Here is an 18,834-nt window from a genome sequence, read left to right on the forward strand (position 1 = left end):
TGAGCCAACTGGACATTCCTAGATACCTTCTATTTTCTGTCTTCAAACTCAGTGACTCTTCTGTCATGTCCATTTTAAATTCAAGCCTATCCAGTGAGTTAATTTAGGTTACTGTATTTTTCATTGCTAACCTTTCCATTTGGTTCTTTGTATCTTCTATTTCTCTGCTGAAGCTTTCTATTTTTTAATTACTTTTAAGAGTATTTGTGATGATCTTCTATTTCTCTGCTGAAGCTTTCTATTTTTTAATTACTTTTAAGAGTATTTGTGATGGTCTGTTGGAGCATCTCTATAATAGATGTTTTTCAAGTCTTTGTTAGATGGGGGACCTGGATGGCTCAGTCAGTTAAGTGTCTGAGTCCTGACCTCAGCTCAGGTCTCTTGATCTTGGGGTCATGAGTTTGAGCTCTGCATTGGGCTCCACAATGGGTGTGGAGATAGGACAGACAGACAAAGGATGCCTGGGTGGCTCAGTCGGATGAGGGTTGATTCTGGGAAGGATGAGCTCTCGTTTCTGGCTTAGGTCATGATCTCAGGGTCGGAGATCCAGCCACAGGTTGGGCTCTACACTTTGCAGGAAGTCTGCTGGAGAGTCTCTCATGCTGCCCATCCCCCACTTGTGGGCATGCTTTCAAATAAAATTTTTTTAAAAGTCTTTGTTAGATGATTCTAACATCTGTGTCATCTTGGCATTGGTGTCTGACGTCTTTTCTCATGAGAGTTGATATTTTCCATGTTCTACATATGCCAAGTGATTTTGTATTGTATTCATTCTAAATATTATGAGACTCTGAGTCTTATTTAAATCCTAGGATGAATGTTGATACTTCTGTTCTAACAGGTAATTAATTGACCTAATTAGATTCAGGCTGCAAGCTGCAACCTGTCTTCAGTAAGCTGTGATTCTAGTGCTAATTCAGTTTTTAAAGTCTCTGCAATGTTATCTGTATCTGTCCCACATGTGTGCTACCAGAGGCCAGTCTGGGACCTAGATGGTAGTTTTACTGTTAGTTCAGTTTTTAAGTCTTTGTTATGCTGATGAAAAGCAGATCCACACATGTGTAGCTTTGGGATAAACCCAGGAGATCCATCATCAAAGCTTTACAGAGTCACTTTTCTGAGCTCTACCCTCTCTGCCGTATTTTTATGGTTTCTTTCTGGTTTCTGGTTCCCTGAGGCTCTTTTCTTCCGTCTTCCAGTTAGAAAGCTGGGGCTTTGGTTACCCCACTTTGCCTTGCACTTCTGCAGCTCTGCCTGGGTCATGCCAGAGGATACACACAGACAAAGTAATGAGGCTGGCCCCATCCTCTTGGGGCCACAACTGCACCAACTGGAAAGGAAGGTTCTCCTCCCTCAGAACTTTGGTTCCAGCAACCTCCCCCTGTCACCATCACAGGATTGGCTGGAAGCTGGTATGCACTGGAATGAAGAAAATGGCCTTTGCCCTCTATTAGGTGCTCCCTTTCCTGCCCCTGGAGCCCGAACCAGAGGGCTTCTCCTACTGCTCTTTCTATCCGCTGGTGATCATTTCCACTTTCAGGTTGAGCGACATTGAATTCAGGATGAAGGACCAAAAAGAGGAAAAAATGGCAGACTTGCCACTGGTTTGGTGGTGCTCTGAATTCTGGTTTTCAAACCCAGTCTGCCTACTATTTAATTTTCAGAGCCCTCGTATTAGCTGCTCCATGGATTCTGTCCAGGTTTTCTAATCATATTCAGTAGGAGTGACAGGGTAGAGTCTGGTTGTTCTATCTTACTCAGAACGGGAATCTCCTGGCTACCTGTTAATATTTAAGTAATGCTGCCTGTTTAGCATAAGTGCATGGTTGAATTCACAAGTCAAATACTGTTGAGACTACTGTGCAGCCACCAGATGAGAAAAAGCTGATCTCACCCACTCAGTGGAATGCCAGCAATTATTAGCCAACCCAGAGAGAAGAGGTTTCTTCTCCAGATAAAAAGCTTCTGAAACAAGTATCCTCTCAAACAAGGGCTCTCTCTCCAATTGATCCAATTTGTAAAGCCCACATAGCAACAGATCCTGCCCAAGACCCAAGGCTTCCAACTAGTTTTTCAGATGCCATACGAAATATAAAAAGGACCCCTGCCAGATTAATATCTCAAATATGAAAGACAGAAGCCAACAGAGTAGAACATAAACTAGAGGGAAACCAGGTAATAAATGCAGGGTAGGAAAGAAAAGTTCAACAAAAGTTTAATTAGTGCTTTCAGAAACATATAATCTGATAATGAGTTCATATAACAGAAATCAAGATGCTAAAGAAAGACAAATAATCAAAGTCAAAAATAGTAAATCAAATCAAAAATAGGAAATTAAGGATATGATGGCCAAAATACACGTAAACAGAAGAATTTCAAAGACACACTGGAAGAAACCTCTCCAAAAGTACCACAGAAACAAACTGAAAAACCGGAGGGAAAAGAAACTTTAAGGGTCCATCTAGAATATCCAAAACCCAAATAAGTGACACTCCAAAACAAAATCAAAATCAAAAACAAAAACAGAATGGCAATTAATAAAGAAGTAAAACAAATAATTTCTCAGAACTAAAATACATAAGACCCCATGTATGATTAGTGAAAAAATTACATCAAATCCTGTTTGGACACTAAAGCACACAGATATTATCTTGAAAGGGTCCAAAGAATACCCAAGCATGATTGCTTTTTAAAGGCCCACAAGAAAAAAATCCTGGGGGCAGGATGGGAACAGGACACATATAAAAGAATCCCAATCAGAATACTAGAAATTCCCAACAGTAGATCTGGACAACTGGGGGATAAAAAGGATAGCAATGCATTTTAAATTCTAACAGAAAGTGATTTTTTTAATCTATAATTCTAAACCATTCATATTAAAGACATTTCCAGACATGCTAAAAGTCAACGAAATCACTCTCACAGTTTCTTGAGAAACTATTTGAAGATGAAGGCCACCAAAAATGAGGGAGATGAATTAGTAAATCCAATCCAAGATTGGCAAATAGATGTCCAAAGACTATAGCTGTGCAGCAAACAAGCTGAGGGATTAGCTCAGTGGAGGAGGCAAGGAGGCTCCAGGACTGTTCTCCTGGAAAAGGAAGCTCAATGAGTATCTGTACAAACTTAAGGATGTGTTTAAATCATATTTCACAAGTAAATGAAAACAGGGCAGATAAATTGCAGTAAAAATTAAAAGCTGTATCAGAAGGAATACATAATGTAATACAATACTGGGCTTTGCAGTGATATTTACATAAATCGTATAACTATATAAACCTTGATTCTTGCTTTAGCTAATAACAAAATAACTATATAGGTGTCTTAGTCCATTCACACTGCTGTAACAAAATACCAGACCGGTGGCATAGAAACAACAGAAACTTCTGACAGTTCTGGCAGCTGGAAACCTAAGATAAGAGTGCCAGTGTGCTTGGGTGAGGGCTCTCTTTCTGGGTACAGACCTCCTGTTATACTTCCATGTGGTAGAAGAAGCAAAGGAGTTCTCCTGGGCCTCTTTTATAAGGGTATTAACTTCATTCAAGCCCCTCATGGCTTAATCACCTCCCAAAGGCTCCACCTCCTAATACTATCTTATCAGGCATTGGGATCTCACCGTATGAACTGTGACAGAACATAAAGATTCAGACCATAGCAAATGGGAAAATGGAGGGTAGTTTTTGCTTCATTGATTTTTTATTTTTTTGAAGATTCTATTTATTCATTTGAGTCAGACTGAGAGAGTAAGTTTGAGGGTGAGGGAGAGAGAATCTGAAGCAGACTCTACACTGAGTGGAGAGCCCAGTGAGGGGCGCGATCCAGGACCACGAGATCATGACCCAAGCTTAAACCAAGAGCTGGATACTTAACTGACTTGAGCCACCCAGGTGCCCAACTCATCTATTAAAGAAAGTAGATAATGCCTAAAATTTATAAAAAATAGCAGTATATTATTTATAATTCTTTAGGTAACCATCAAAACAAACAGCTAAAAACAGTAAAAAGTAGTTGCCTTTAGGAAGTAAGGACTGTTACTATTTCTTACAAAAACAGTACTACTTTTTTGTTTTAACCATGTATATATATTATTTTGGTATTCTCCTTATTTCCTAATTTAAATAAAAAATGTTTAAAATGGATACATCACATACTGCGATGCTAAATTAGTGATAGCTTTGGTGTTTTGTTTTGCTTGATTCTTATTTGACATTTAAGATAAATGTTAGCAGTTTTGAAATATTGTGAGTGATTCATCTCTGAAACAAACATCTTCCATTATTTCTGTCACTTTTCTGGAGTGGTATAATCTTCAAGAAGAGTTATAACTAATTAATTGTAACTGTACTGACTGATTTAGGATGTTCTCAATGCTGTGCAACCAAAAAAGGAAAGTAAAATTAAACTGGATGCTGACACAAGACAGGTAACTGCAAAAATGAGTGATAATCCTGACTTTGATTTTTTTTAAAAAAGACTTTATTTTTTCAAGCAATTCCAGGTTCACAGCAAAGTTGAGAAGGTATACAGATTTCCCACACATATAATTTGTTTAATGATGATCACAGAAGTCTGTATGTTTTTATCAACTTCATCGATTTTATACATTTGAACCTACAGAAAAGACACAGTCTAAAATTATAAATCTGATGTGTTATTTACAAACAAATCAATTTACTTTTCATTGCTTATACAATCATTTCACAGCAAGAAGTATTCTTGGGGAGGTATCCAGATACTATTTAGATTACCATCTTTCAGAGAAAAAAATTAAGTAAAATTTAGATCCTCTGAAAAGATCATAGAAGGCCTCAGGAGAGCTCTGGTGGCTCTCAGTATGTAAGCACCAGGAGGACTGGCAGAGAAATGCCCAATACAAGCAGAGTCATCTGACATTATTTGCTAAGAAACTAAAACCAATACTACAAGATTAAATGCATAGTTTTGAGGGACAGTTGTGCTAAGAGCTTGTTACAGCTTCACATGCACAAATCTTTGTGTACTCCCAAAAGAAAGGAATAATTTATCCCTTGAGATTCAGACTCCCACTTTTTCATTAATAATTTACTCTTGTGAATTACTAAATAGCAACAATTGATTTTTATGTTCAAATTCAGAAGTGAACAATAAAGTATACAGGTATGCAGTTATTACTGCAGTCTAGATGTCTAGCCATCAGTTGCATGGATAAGCATCTGTGGACCCTAATATCCATTATTTGCATTTGGCTGTAACTGGTTATCTCAACATTTGAATGTCAGTCAAAAACTGTCTCCCCCACCCTGTAATATTCATATGCTGTTTACTCAGGCTTTTTAGTTAAAAAAAAAAGGAGAGGAGGGGGCATCTGATACATGTAATTATAACTTCCTTTCATATAATAAAGTGACTTTGTATTATTCTACCCTCTACAAACCAGCTCTTCTCAACCCTATTCTAACATTTCACGAAACCAAAGAGAAGTTCTTGGCAACCTGTGCCATTCAGAACATATCTAAAACCAGAAAAGATCAGAGTGGCTACTCAAGAGTCCACAGGTTTGACCGGGGAAAGGTTTCTCTGAACCACTGTTCACCATCTACCATCGCTTACTATGGGCGCACACGTGAGGGGCTCTGTCAGCAGGTCACATATGGTTTGAAGCAGCTGGTTCAAAGTATAGAAGGAACAACACAGGGTACTACTTGCAGAGCCCGTAACAGCAAATGACAACTGAGAGCACAGGTGCAAAAACAAATTTAAGGAAGACATAATGGTTAAAAGCCATAGCAACTCAAGATCAGGTAGCGTGAGTGTGGATCTAACACATTTTGGCAGCTGCCAGAAGCATAACTGTGCTAACACAGAAGACACTCAAGTGGACCACAAATCATCAAGGAAAAAGAAACTATGCAGTCAAGGAAGCTCTTAATACATTTTAGAGAGATTCCTAAAATGTTTGGAAACACTTCCCATCTCTGGCTGCACACTTTAGGATTCTAAAGATTTCTCATACTTAGGGGACTCTTACATAAACGGTGCTGTATATTATCCCCAAAATGAAAGAAAGGAGGAGTAATATGATTTTTAGACATTGACATGCATCGCACAGAATATGCCTAATTTCAAAGCACCACATAAGACTTAGAAGAAGAAAAGATTTTTAACATGATTAATTTACAAATCTGTAACAGATCCATTTTAGGTCTCTATCTGGTTATCTATATTAATAATACTGCTATAAAATGAGTAACCACATTAGCCATTTTTCCAGTGCATTTCCAACATCTGCTTTCTGTTCCGTCTTTCTCTTCCATCTCATTCTAAAATGACTACCAAGTGCTCTCCCAGGAGGACTGCCTTAACAGCTCCACAAGGAAGAACTTCTTCATACTCACTCTTGAGTGTACTTCTTGACTCAGGACCAGGGACCATACTCAGTATTTACCCGACTTGATCCGCATTCCTGTAAATCTCTGAAATTTCTACAGCTTCCAAAAAACTCTCAGCTCTCCTGGTCAATTTATTCTTTTTTATTCTTTGTTCTTACCCAAATAATATCTTCAGGTACCGAACTTCATTTGTTGTTCGTCTCACTCTTAGTAAAATAAATTATTTTATCACAGTCCAAAAGCCAACACTGTGAACGTCTTCAACTGCCTCTCCTTTTTTATCTAAAAAATTCTACCTTTCATGACTTTGTTACCTCCTTCCTTCTGCTTCAAAGCCATGCCCCTTTCCCAGGTCTTGGTTCATCACTCTCTTTTTACTCACCCCTGCCCACATACAAACCTGTGTGGGTTTCCCTGAACCTACAGAACACTTTCTTCAGCCTCCCTGCCTTGGCATAGGATTGCTCCACCTCTGTCTTTATCATCACACTTTTTGAAAAAAGTAGCCTAAACTCCATTTCACTGCCAACCCTTTGAAATCTGGATTCTGCTCCCATTCAAACTGAAACCACTTTCCTGAATGTCAACAATGACAACTATGGTCAAATGCAAAGGCCCATTTTCTGTACTCTCCTACTCAGGCTCTCTGTAGCACAATGTGGTTGCCCAACTTCTCCTTGACAAGTTATTTCCTCTCCATACTTTGGAAATACCGCTAGCTGTCCACTTCCTATCTTTCTGACTACTTCCCAAAATCCTCTGCTGCCGCTTCCTACTGCACCTTACATGTATGCCTTCCCCAACGTGCCTTTCTGATCTTCTACCTCAGTTATACTCTCAGAGACTCTTCAGGTTCCTACCAGAACTTTTATTTCTATGATGTCAACTCCAAATTTCCATCTCTAGCCCTTAATACTATTAGGCTGCAAACTATCCATCCCCTGGACACTTTTACCAGACTGTCCCACAAGTGCCTCAAATTTAATGATCTGCATCAGAGCTCAGAGCTGTCCACTTGTATTTAGTCCAAGTTCCCTTAAAAATGAAACACAGTTGCCTGGATTCAAAGCTTTCTTTCCTTCTCATCATCTGCAATTTTTCACAAATCCTGTCTCACCTGAGTATTACCGCAACCAACTCTAAACCCTTCTTTCTGGGTCTTGTCAGACTCCACCCCCAAGTAACAGTATTGGTGACATGTGAAAACCTACCTGTTTCACTTTCCTACTCAAAAACTTTCTAAAGATCCTCACTCCAAAGCATTAATGTTCAAGACCCTCAGACCCATATTCAAAGTCCTCTGTAGTTTGGATTTTAATCTATTTTCTTATTTCTGCAGCCTAATTTAACCTTTCCTTCCTTATATTCATCCAAAAACATTTTCCAAGAGCTGGGTGAGGGAGATGTTAATGTTTTCTACGCACACCAGTTATCTCATTATTTGAACTACAGCATTTACACAACTTGACGAGACAGTGTGGGGCCTAGCCTTGGTTATTTAACACAGTGGTTCTCAACCATGGATAATTTTGCTCTTCCTGGGGGCACTGACAATGTCAGGAGACACTTCTGATTGTCACACTGATGGGGTGCCCCTGGCATCTCGGGGGTAGAGGTCAGGGATGCTGTTAAACATCCTAGAAAGCACGATACAACCAAACAACAAAATATTCTCAACCAAAATGTCAATAGTGCCACTACTGAGAAACCCTGATCTGAACAATAAACGCTGAACAAATATGCACTCAAACAGAAATTAGGAAGTCTGAGAACACAGGTTGACATCTAGCCTAGTACCAATGACTGGGTAATGCTGTCAAAGAGAAAATGGCCAAGATGACCAAAAGGAGGTGGAGGGTGGGGTGTCCCATTTTAATAGTCTGTATAATGTTAAGAAAAGTTCTAAATACTCTTAAATAAGGCAAAAGGATGGCCTTGCAATCATAACAGAGCACTGTCTTTGGCCCACCCCCAGAGTATTTAATCCTCTGGAAAATTTAGTTTTGTCTGACACACCATTCATTACTCATTTGGGCCTAAAAAGGGATGCTACATATTAAAATGTAGATTTTTTTTTTTTTGGTCCAGCAGAGATGTATCTCCATTTGACTGAAAAAAATACTACGATTATACTGCTTGAGAGATATAAAGCAATCTGTACCTCATCAAGTAATTTTACTCCACTATTCTTTCAGTGTAGATCAATAATCAGATCCTCAAATGCTCTCTGAACCAGTTTTACATTCCTGCTGGTTCCCTCATTCATGAGTTATCTACCTGAAAGTCATGTTTACAGCTTTTTTTTTTTTTTTTTAATTTACACTTTGGCAGTTTATAGGACTCATGGAGATGTCCAAGTGGACTCCTCTGCCTGGAACTATTAAACTGAATGGCCCACAAAGAAGACTGCATGGTTGTGTAAGCCCAACCATGTCTCATTTTGGGTCCCAGAGTGAATCCCAAGCAAAAAGAGATTTTTACTGGTGCTCTTTCCTTGTTTTTTTATTCTTCTGATTTTATTTTTGCTTTAGAGTTCTTGGCCACATGTCCCTTTCTACACCTACACCATTGGTTACATACTATCAGGTCAGCCTCAACTACATCCTTGATATACACAAACCTAGACTACAGGAATCCGATTTTACAGTGTCTGACCAAGGGATCTGTCAGTGGATAATGGATCTATTTTCTGTTGGATGAGAGACTACAAGAAAATCTGTTTTTTGTCTTTTCTGTTTTTCTGTTTGTGTAAAACATGTCTCAGCACCACTGAAAGAACAGCCTTTTTGAAATCTGTACCAGTTTCGTGTTTTTGGATTACTTTTGACGTATGTTTAACACTGTGGAATCAGAACTGAAAGCTCTCTGAATGCTCTTATCTATAAAATGAGGAAAGCCTTTATTTCTCACGGTGTGAGTATGAAATATATTCCTACCTCCAGGGGTATTAATGAATTAGATTAAAAAATTTCTGTTCTAATTGGTTTATACAGAGTAACAAGCTTTTACTTAAATTTATATACCTAGAATTCCCAGAAAATAAAGGAACTAAACATCTAATACTTACGTTAGTCTTTTAAGGACCAAAAGAAAAAAATCCCACAAACTCACAGAAACTGACACTTCAAAAGAATTTTTATTTAAGAATCCCATTCACATAATGAAAATAATCCTTAGGTCAGTTTGATTTGCTAATTCTAATGCTAATTTAAAAACAGATATCCTTTTCCTGATTTCATCTGTGTAAAACACAATGCTCTCGTGTATTTTTTTTTTAAATATATTTTTCTTCCTATGAAGGGACACATCTGAACTTTCTAAACTTTGCTGGCTTGCTGGTCAAATAAGCTATATTATTCATGATTACTCACATTTATAATTATGAAACACACAAGCTTATATGTTCAACTAAATTGAATTAGAACACTGACAACTTTTGAAGTATCAGAAGTTATATGCTGTTCAGTTATCAGCGTAAGCATAATTTACAATATCCTCAGTTACCTTTAAAATCTTGATCAGACTAATAGTAAATGGTTAACTAAGGTCCTCTTCAGATACATCGTTAATTTCCAAATGAGTCAGACACCAAATACAATGAAAGCACATACATATACAGGCTTTCTAATACAGCCACAATGTCAGTACAGCACCCAACAAAATGAACAGTGATTCCCTAGTATTGGTAATACTCAGTCTATGTTTAATGTCCTAAAAATAGAATAAATAATGTCCTAAAAAACAGAATAGAGCTGTTCTGCTCTAATTACACAAAAAATTGTGTAATTATGGTGAAAAAATAGAATAGAGCTGTTCTGCTCTATTCTATTTTTTCACCATAATTACACAATTTTTTGCCCTATCTAGTATTTCATATATATAGAATTGTCTTATGTAAATCTTCTTTCACTCGACTTATCTCTGGAATTCATCTACATTAGTGCTGTGCAGTATACCACTCTGAAAGCATTAACTCCTAAATTATCTCTGGGATTTTCCAAACGTCCCCAGCGATCAGTCACAAAAATTTGTCTTTTACCTTCCAACAAGAAGGATGCTAAAACTATTTCTTATGTGGGGCAACACCATTAATTTGTGTCAAATCAAAAGGGAAGTCTGGTTTCTTTTACTTTTTTTATGGCAATGTAGTTATTTGTGTAGGGATCAGTGACAATCTGTCCTCAGTTTGACTAGGATAAAATTAGACAAATTCAATGTGCAACCCAGGCCATAACTAGAATGTCATATTTACAAATCCTGCTGAATCATATATGGCAACATCACTATTACAAAATAAGGACTGTAGTTCATGCATAGAACCAATGCTTAGGACACTGCTGTGGTACCTGTTCTGTGGCATACAGGGTCCCAGCCTTACATATAGTATAAAGAAAGTGACTTCCTGACAGGCCAGAAATGTTAGCATATTTTGGGAACCTTGGGAAGAGAAGAATTCATGAAAATGTACAAATACTATAGGTGAAATATGGAGACCACTTTCTTGATTTTTTTGGAGGTCTGCTTCCTCACTTTAGAATGAGAGCCATAAAGGCAATTAAGAACAAAAACCACCTGGCTATTAAAAATGCAACAGAAGGTTCCTTGTGAAATTTTCTCAGAGGATAATTCTCCAGGTTTACTAATTGCTAATATCTCCTACCATATTCCAAATACAATGAAGCTAGTCTGTATTCATGTGTCTCTATGATCAAGAGTCGTCCTCGGAAATTATTTATGATTACAAGGGACACAATTAACAAAAATTATAGAAATTCAGGAAACAAGGTAAAAGGATGGCTGCATGTTCATTCAATGTCATAACAGAGAACTGTCAGGGAGGCCCAACCAAGGATTAGTTTCTATCTAGGGTGGCACTGTCTGACAGAACTTCTGGACAAAATAACATAAATGTTCTATAACTGCACTGCCCACACTGGTAGACGCAAGTTACATGTGGCCACAGAGCACATGAATTGCAACTGAGGAAGTAAATACTTAATTTCATTGAACTCTGGCTAACTTAAATAGCCACATGTTGTAGTGGCTACATACTGGACAGTGCAAATACAGCCCCTGGACAATTTCTGTATAGCCCCCAAGATAAGAATTGTTCAGATTCTTGTCTTATCTAAGGATTTCAAGAACCTTCAGAAAGGTTGTAAAAAAGCAAAAACAAAAAAAGAGTATGAGACAAACACTGGGTACAGTACACAAAATCTAAAATATTTATTATGTGGCTCTTTATTTATCAACCAATATAAATTACTAATCCTCTCAGTACTAAACTGAACAAAACCCTCCAATTTGAAAGGAACCTCATAAAATAACAAATAATAATTCAGTTTCTTTAAACAAAGAAGTTTCCTATGTTGTTTCTATTGGACATAACATAATTAAAAAAAAAAACAACCCAGTTCTTTAATTAATTACTCTAAGTACTGCCCTCCCCCCATCTTTTGGTTTTGAAATGCAAGACTTCTAACTTAATACAGTTATATTAATTTAGTAAAAAGCCAACACAGAACAAGAATGTTGTCCTTGATTTAATTAAAACCCTACAATACTAGCTGGTAAATAGGGAAGAGGAAACTACGGTCCTGAGCAATCACTTTGACCCCAGTATAGCCAGTCTGAGTATCCCTTATTTCAACATTCTGGTATAACCCCATAATATTAACCATAAAAAGAAACGGAACAAACCACCATTTCTTAAGAAGATGATTTTCACAACCACAGTGAGTTAAAAAAAAAAAATCATTCTAGGAAATGCAAAGAGGCCACCAACCTCCTTTCTGGTAAAATCAAAACAAAACCTCCATGTCACTACCCAGTATTACATCTACAAATTATTTCCTCCATGAACAAATCAACTGTTCAAGAATTCATTCATGGAACCAGGTACCAAGCTCTCCTAACAGAAAAGGAAATGAAACAGTACAGTGTCCATTTTAACTCTCTGAAGTCAATGCGTACTGAGCCACTTCCACTCGAATTCCTTTTTTTTTTTTTTAAATCCTGATCTTTCTCCTCTTACTCTATAAACATTTAAGTAAAAACCCTAAGGATGATTGCCAACTCTTCATACGACGCTCTTTCTCCCTTTCTCTTCCTCACAAATTAAAATGGGCCAGATGTTTGGTTTACCTTAGCATAGCTTCTTGAATGTACTGTAATTTCAATGTTTAAGATTAATCAGTCCTCCAAATATCATCCCCCCCCTTTTAAAGATTTTATTTATTCACTTGTCAGAGAGAGAGAGAGCGCGAGTGAGCACACACAAGCAGGGGGAGCAGCAGGCAGAGGGAGAAGCAGAACAAAGAGCCCAATGTGGGATTCAATCCCAAGACCCAAGGATCAAGACCAGAGCCAAAGACAGACTCTTAACCAGCTGAGCCACCAAGGCTTCCCAGTCTTCCAAACTACTCTTTAAGTCCTCCAGACTGGTGTTCCAGCTGTGGCTCATAGTGGCTCCTCACTGTCACAAGGTAATGCCTGAAACACTGACAGGCAACTGCAGTTAGCAAATCTAAGCCCCCGAAAAGCTGATGGGCAGTTTTGTACAAGCAGCCAAGCCATTTGTTTCCCATTACTCCCTCTTGTGTGTTAACCTCCAGGACAGGCTCGGGGATCAACCAACTAAACTAATGTTAGCACCCAAATCACTGCTATGAACCTTGCTGAACTCAGCCCCATACTATCTCCAGATGCCTCACACTTCCATTCGTACCCAGACTACTGAGGCACCACTCCTTGGTTCTCAGAATTCCTCCATATCCAAGATTCTAATCTGAAATTCCTCCCTCACTTCACCTTCTACAGTTCTCCAATACTCACTGAACTTGCCCTATCTGTATGATTCCAAGAGTCTAGGAGGGGACAGGGTCTAAGGTCTTACTCCTTCCCTTGTTCTCACAGTTCATTATGCCCCTTTTTCTGCCTTCTCCTCCCCAGTCTGAACCTTTACAGCTGTCAGGTCACTAAAGTAGAAGGTAAGTCTTACACATTTTTGGATTATTCTAACCCAAATAATGCTGACCACTCAGAAGCATTTCCTGGGCCCCATTCTGCCTCGTTCGATTACATCCTGGATTCCTTTAGTCCTTGGTGTGTTAGCTTTACCAATACCCCAAGTGGGGGAAATCATCACCTACTGGAGAATTTCTGGATCAAGTGATATTATAAATTCAGGCCATTTAAATTCCCCTGGTCCTTACTTCAGTTCCAATCCCTTTTTGTTCTTTTCCAAAGTACTTCCAAAAGCTCCACTGCATCCACCCTAACATACTCCACCATCTTCCAGCTCTCACCCTCCCTCTGCAGGCATGAACGGGTTTCCCACTTTACTGAGACAATACTATAGGCCATTAAGGTGTTCAACTGCCCTCTTCACCAAATGGGAGGGGGGGCATATCTTCACTCATCCTGTCTCCTTTATCTAGAAGAGGTCCTAAAAACTGAACCTGGTCCTCTGACATGTTTCATTTAGCATGCATGGTTCCTTTCTCCCCCCCCCCACCCCCCAGAATACACACTTTTTTTTTCTTTAAGATTTTATTTATTTATTTGACAGAGATCACAAGTAGGCAGGGAGGCAGGCAGAGAGAGAGGGGGAAGCAGGCTCCCTGCTGAGCAGAGAGCCTGATGCGGGGCTCGATCCCAGGACCCCGGGATCATGACCTGAGCTGAAGGCAGAGGTTTTAACCCACTGAGCCACCCAGGTGCCTGCAGAACATACACTTTTAACAAGGATACATTAATGCAAATTTTACTGAGATATCATTCACAGCATGAATGGTTTTTAAAGTAGAAATTGGTTACCTCTTAATAAACAAAATAGATTATGAAATCTAAACCCCTGACTTTTCTCAGATAATGAGATGAGATATCACTGGGCCCCTACTATGTCATTGGCTAATACTAAGCATTGGCAGTCACCTTCTCGCACAGAGCATAAGCACCTTCCTTATTCACCAGATACTCCCTATCAACCAGCTGCTTCGATATGCAGTCTCCCTACATGGACCCAGGGAGCATGGAATTCATGCCACCTAGAGTTAAAGGAAGAGTTCTATTTTCTTGTTCCCAGGGCTGAGATCTTTTCAGCCTCACCCCTCCGAGGCACTGCATCTTTGATCTAAGAATGAGGCAGCATCGAGTCAGAACCTACACTTCCTCTCAAAAATTCAGTCCTCATCCTCCTTTTATTCCACGTCAGCCACCCCTGACTTCAACCCCCTCCTGCTGGGTCCCCGTGTAGATAGAATGCTCTCTACTAGTATTCTGCTCTTTGAGACACTGCCTCTCCAGCCCTCATGGTAATGTCACATTGCCATAAAAGCCACTAAACACTTGTCTCCAATTTTTGCCCTTACATCAACACAAACCAGCAATGGACCACACGGAGAAAAACAAGCCTAGGTGTACAAAAACTGACATGGAGAGATTCTTAGAAATGTAAATCTGATGGCATCACTCTTGGTCTCACAACCCTTCCCTGACTCCCTACTACCTGCCTGCTTGGTAAAACCATGTTCTTCTGCAGGCCCCAAGTGCCTGTGACTTGGCCCCTTTCTACCAATCTACTTCTAGACTTGAGAAATCAGTGATAAACTGGCACTATTTCACATCCCTGTGACTTCACACATGCTCTTCCCTCAGGAGAACTCTTGTTCATCCTTTAACACCCAATTAGGCAGAACAACCCCTTCTCTCCTGTATGAACATAAACACCTTGCACATACTTCAAATTGTTAACGTGTGTCGTACTGTACTATTTGTTTCCAAGTCTGTCTCCCCCACTAGGTAGTGGATTACCTGAGGCCCAGAGGCAACCATCACTGAACTTCCTGGCACATAAATTTTCTTTAAATGTTGGCTACCTGGGCCTACCAACAGGTCAAACAACATACCCACCAATCTTCCTGACATGGAGGTTTAAAACCCCTCCCCTTAATCCCTACATCCACTCATCTGCCAAATTCCAGTGAAAACTTTGTCACCCACCCACATCCAGCTTAAAACATGTCTCTTCCACAGTTGGATCTTCCCGCTTTCCAAGTAAAAAGAAGACAAGTTCTCCTTCTCTCAAAAATCCTGACTCCTTACTGACTAAGGCCCAATGGCTTAACCTGGCATTAGGGTCCCTCGAGGGTCTGACACTTTGTGGCTCTTCAATCTTATTGGTTCTTCAAAGCCCAACTCAAGTACAGTTTCCCCCAATACATTTCCCCTTTGACAAAAGTGGCCACTCTTCTAGAGTGTGCCATTTTTTGGTTTTTTTTTTTAACCTCCTAGGGCATTATCACTTTCTACCTATAGGCCCCATTCTCTCTAGCCAAGGGACCCCTAACTAAATCTCCACAATCTCCTCTTCCCTAGCATTAACTAACTGTAGTGACTTAACATTTAAAAGCAGGAAAACAAAGTAAACCACCTGAAGGGACCCAAAACAGTAACCTTGCATCTTACCTTAATCAGACTGACTTACTAGTTAGCTTAAGCACTTATTTTACTCTAAATCTTCCTTCCCGAAAACCTCCTCCTCCTCCACAACTTAACTTAAAATATTGTATATGCTGAAATTTGCTTCCTGTTCTTAATTTTTAAGTTAATGGTCTTCTCTTCCTCAAAAGAATGTAAGACAAACTCCAAAACCAACTAACAACTATGGCATTCAATGCCTACCCATGACTCAAGGGAAAAGAAAAGGATTGCTTACAAGTGGGAGGATTGGATTATGAGTAATACACATCACAAAGATAAATGGGCAAGTGACACCTACTTCCAAGATACTGTAAGACACACCTTTTCCAGATAGCTTATGCTAAGCTGCAGGGCAGGACAGGCAAGAGAACAGCCCTTGGGAGGGTCTGGCAGACTATGCCAGCTTTTCTGCAGAGCAAAAGAAGCACTTTCCACACTTGGAATGAACACTGAATAAAACTGAACTGCGAAGCAGAAGTAAAAGCAGTGGGACTAGGCAGAAGACAGCAGAGTTAAGCTTGAGAGTTGGGAAAATAAGGTGGGACTGGATTAGTAAATGTTTTATAACTCTCCAGAGGAGGAGTTTAGAATGAATGAGATAGCCAGCAGGACTTCCCAGTAGTTCCCAGGGAAGGAAAATGATTTTCTGTGGGAGGATCAGTTAAATGCAAGTTGTACTAGAGAGGGAGGGAAAGGAGGAGGAATGGAGTGAGGGCCACGAACTAAGGGAGGGGCGCATACTTCTCAAGAAAGCAGGTCTGAACTGCAGCAGAGGCAATGGAAGGAGAGGAATGACTGCATCTAAGATATTTTCAGAAGCACTGACAGGACTTAGTTACATCAAACCTTTTAGCTCTGGGGAGTGGGAAGAAATTCAGTCGCCAGGGAGAAAAGAAGGAGGGGCCTAAGAAGTTAAAAATTAAAAGTTAGGGGGTGCCTGTCTGGCTCAATCCATAGAACGTGTGGTTCTTGATCTCAGGATCTTGATAAGTGGGCATGGAGCCCACCTTAAAAAATGAAAATTTTTTTAAAAACTTAGAAAATTTAAAGTTAGGAAAAATTAACTACAGCAAAGTAAAACTGATGGAACATCTACAATGTTTTAAGTTATGCTGTGGAGAAGAATCAGAGTCCTATCTCTTCTGAAGATATTAAAACAAACAGCACCCAGGCTTTTTTTTTTTTTTTCTTATCAAAGGGAGTCAGGAATTACAGCTTGTCCAATTCTCCAAGGACACTGTGAAATTTCTGAAGTCGGATGCCAAAAAAAGATCCATTTTCTTCCCGGCCAGAGGGCTCATCATTTGGGAGCCAGGTATCAAGAACAAGGGCTCTAAGTCTGAATCCTGGAGCCTCCACGCAATGGACGGCAAAACCTAGAGAAACTTGCATACCTGGGAAAGGGGGGTATGTGCTTTGTTACTGTTTCTTGGCTCGGGAAGGAAGGGCAATAGTTGAAGGTGCTGCGTAGGTATAAGCCTGAAACGCTGATTCTGAGAGAAGGTGAGTCACCACTTGCAGAGTTTCAGTTTCCCCAGCTGTTAATTTACAGAGAGGAAGATAATAAAATCCACCTCACTGGATTTTTTAAGAGCTGCATTAGATAATCCTTATGAAGTGTTTAGCATAACGTCTGATGTGCTATAACCATTAAATAAATGTTAGTTGAACATAATATCGACACAATGAATAATGTTCTTTTTAACACTATTATTAAACATCCCTATCTCTTCTTGATATTCTGTGCATTTTACCACTAGAATGGTTTTGTCAGATTCTCAAAAGGGACTGAAATCCCAAAAAGGTTCAGAACTACTGTACTGGAGACCTGGGAAGAGAAGGGTGGCTGATGTGGTCGTTAAGGAGGCTGTGGGCCCTGGTATCAGGCCCTGCGCACCGTCCTGAGGGTCGGGAGGGGAAAGATAACAGGCAACATTCGCAGCGCGAATCACCACCCCAGGCCAGTCACTGAGCTCTGCGCTTTACAAAAGCATCTACTCCAATCCTCGCGACAGCCCTCCGATGGAGGTGCTTTCGTCAGCGCCACTTTACAAATGGGGAAACTGAGGCGCCCCAGGACTGAACCGCTAGCCCAAGGTCACATGGCTCGAAAAGCTGAGAACGCAGGTCCGTGGGCTCTGGAGACTGCGCTCTTCACCACGTTCGCTGCGTCCCAGTACGAAGAGCAGGGAGGAAGGGGGTGGGGGCGCCCTGGGAGCTCGGCTGAGCCGAGGCCGCGGGGGCCGGGCCGCGGAAGGCGGGCGCGCGGGGGCGGCAGCGGGACTCACCTTGGCGCTGTGCACCGCCTCCTGCGCCCCGCGGAGCTGCAGCCAAATGCGCGCAGGCAGCGGTTCTTCGGCCCCGAGCGCGCCAAGCACCGCCAGGCTCACGCCAAACAGGCCCTCGATGCGGCCGCGGCTCCGCTCCAGCAGCGCCGCCTTCTCCGCGGGCGCCGTGAACTCGTCCAGCACCGCCCGGGCCGCCATGGCGGGCGCGGCCTCCCGCGGCGGCGCCGGGGGCCGGCGGCGCCGACGCCCCCTCAGCGTGCTGCCGCTACACGGGAGCCCGTCAGGAGGCGTCGGCCCTCGCGGCCGCCTCGCCCCCGCCCGCGCCCCGCCGCCTTCCCGCAGGCCTAGCTACACCATCCCGGCACGGCCGCCGCAGCTTGGCAACTGAGGGCAGAGAACCCCTCCGCCCCTTCGCCGCCGCTGCCGCGGGCCGAGCCCCGCCGCCGCGCATGCGCCCGGCCTACTGCCGTCATTGATGCTCGCCGCCTCCGAGGGAAGGAGGGAGGGCGGAGGCGACGGAACTTGACGTCACGCACAGTAGCCATGTTTGTTGAGGGCAAGGCGACGGCTGCGGAGAGGGGCCTGGACGGCCTTCTTTGGTGAGGGCAGAACGCTTTTGGGCGTCTTGATGGATGGTGAATCTCTGGTTTTAAGGTTGGGGAAATTGAAGCTCTGAATCAACTGATAGGACTGAC

The 18,834-nt window shown here is 41.2% G+C and overlaps 1 protein-coding gene across 2 annotated transcripts in view; it reads right to left on the bottom strand.

Annotated features, from left to right (window-relative positions):
* Positions 1-18,362, bottom strand: part of N4BP1 (NEDD4 binding protein 1) — a 45,771-nt gene extending 27,409 nt beyond the window's left edge. For both annotated transcript variants that reach the window (XM_032323202.1, XM_032323201.1), the window contains exon 1: positions 18,140-18,362. In XM_032323202.1, the coding sequence (XP_032179093.1) occupies positions 18,140-18,337 (198 nt within the window). In that variant the 5' untranslated portion in view covers positions 18,338-18,362. The remainder of the gene's footprint in view (positions 1-18,139) is intronic.
* Positions 18,363-18,834: the final 472 nt, after the last annotated feature.

This window comes from Mustela erminea, chromosome 19 (genome assembly GCF_009829155.1).
Source record: "Mustela erminea isolate mMusErm1 chromosome 19, mMusErm1.Pri, whole genome shotgun sequence".
Taxonomy (NCBI): Eukaryota; Metazoa; Chordata; class Mammalia; order Carnivora; family Mustelidae; genus Mustela; species Mustela erminea.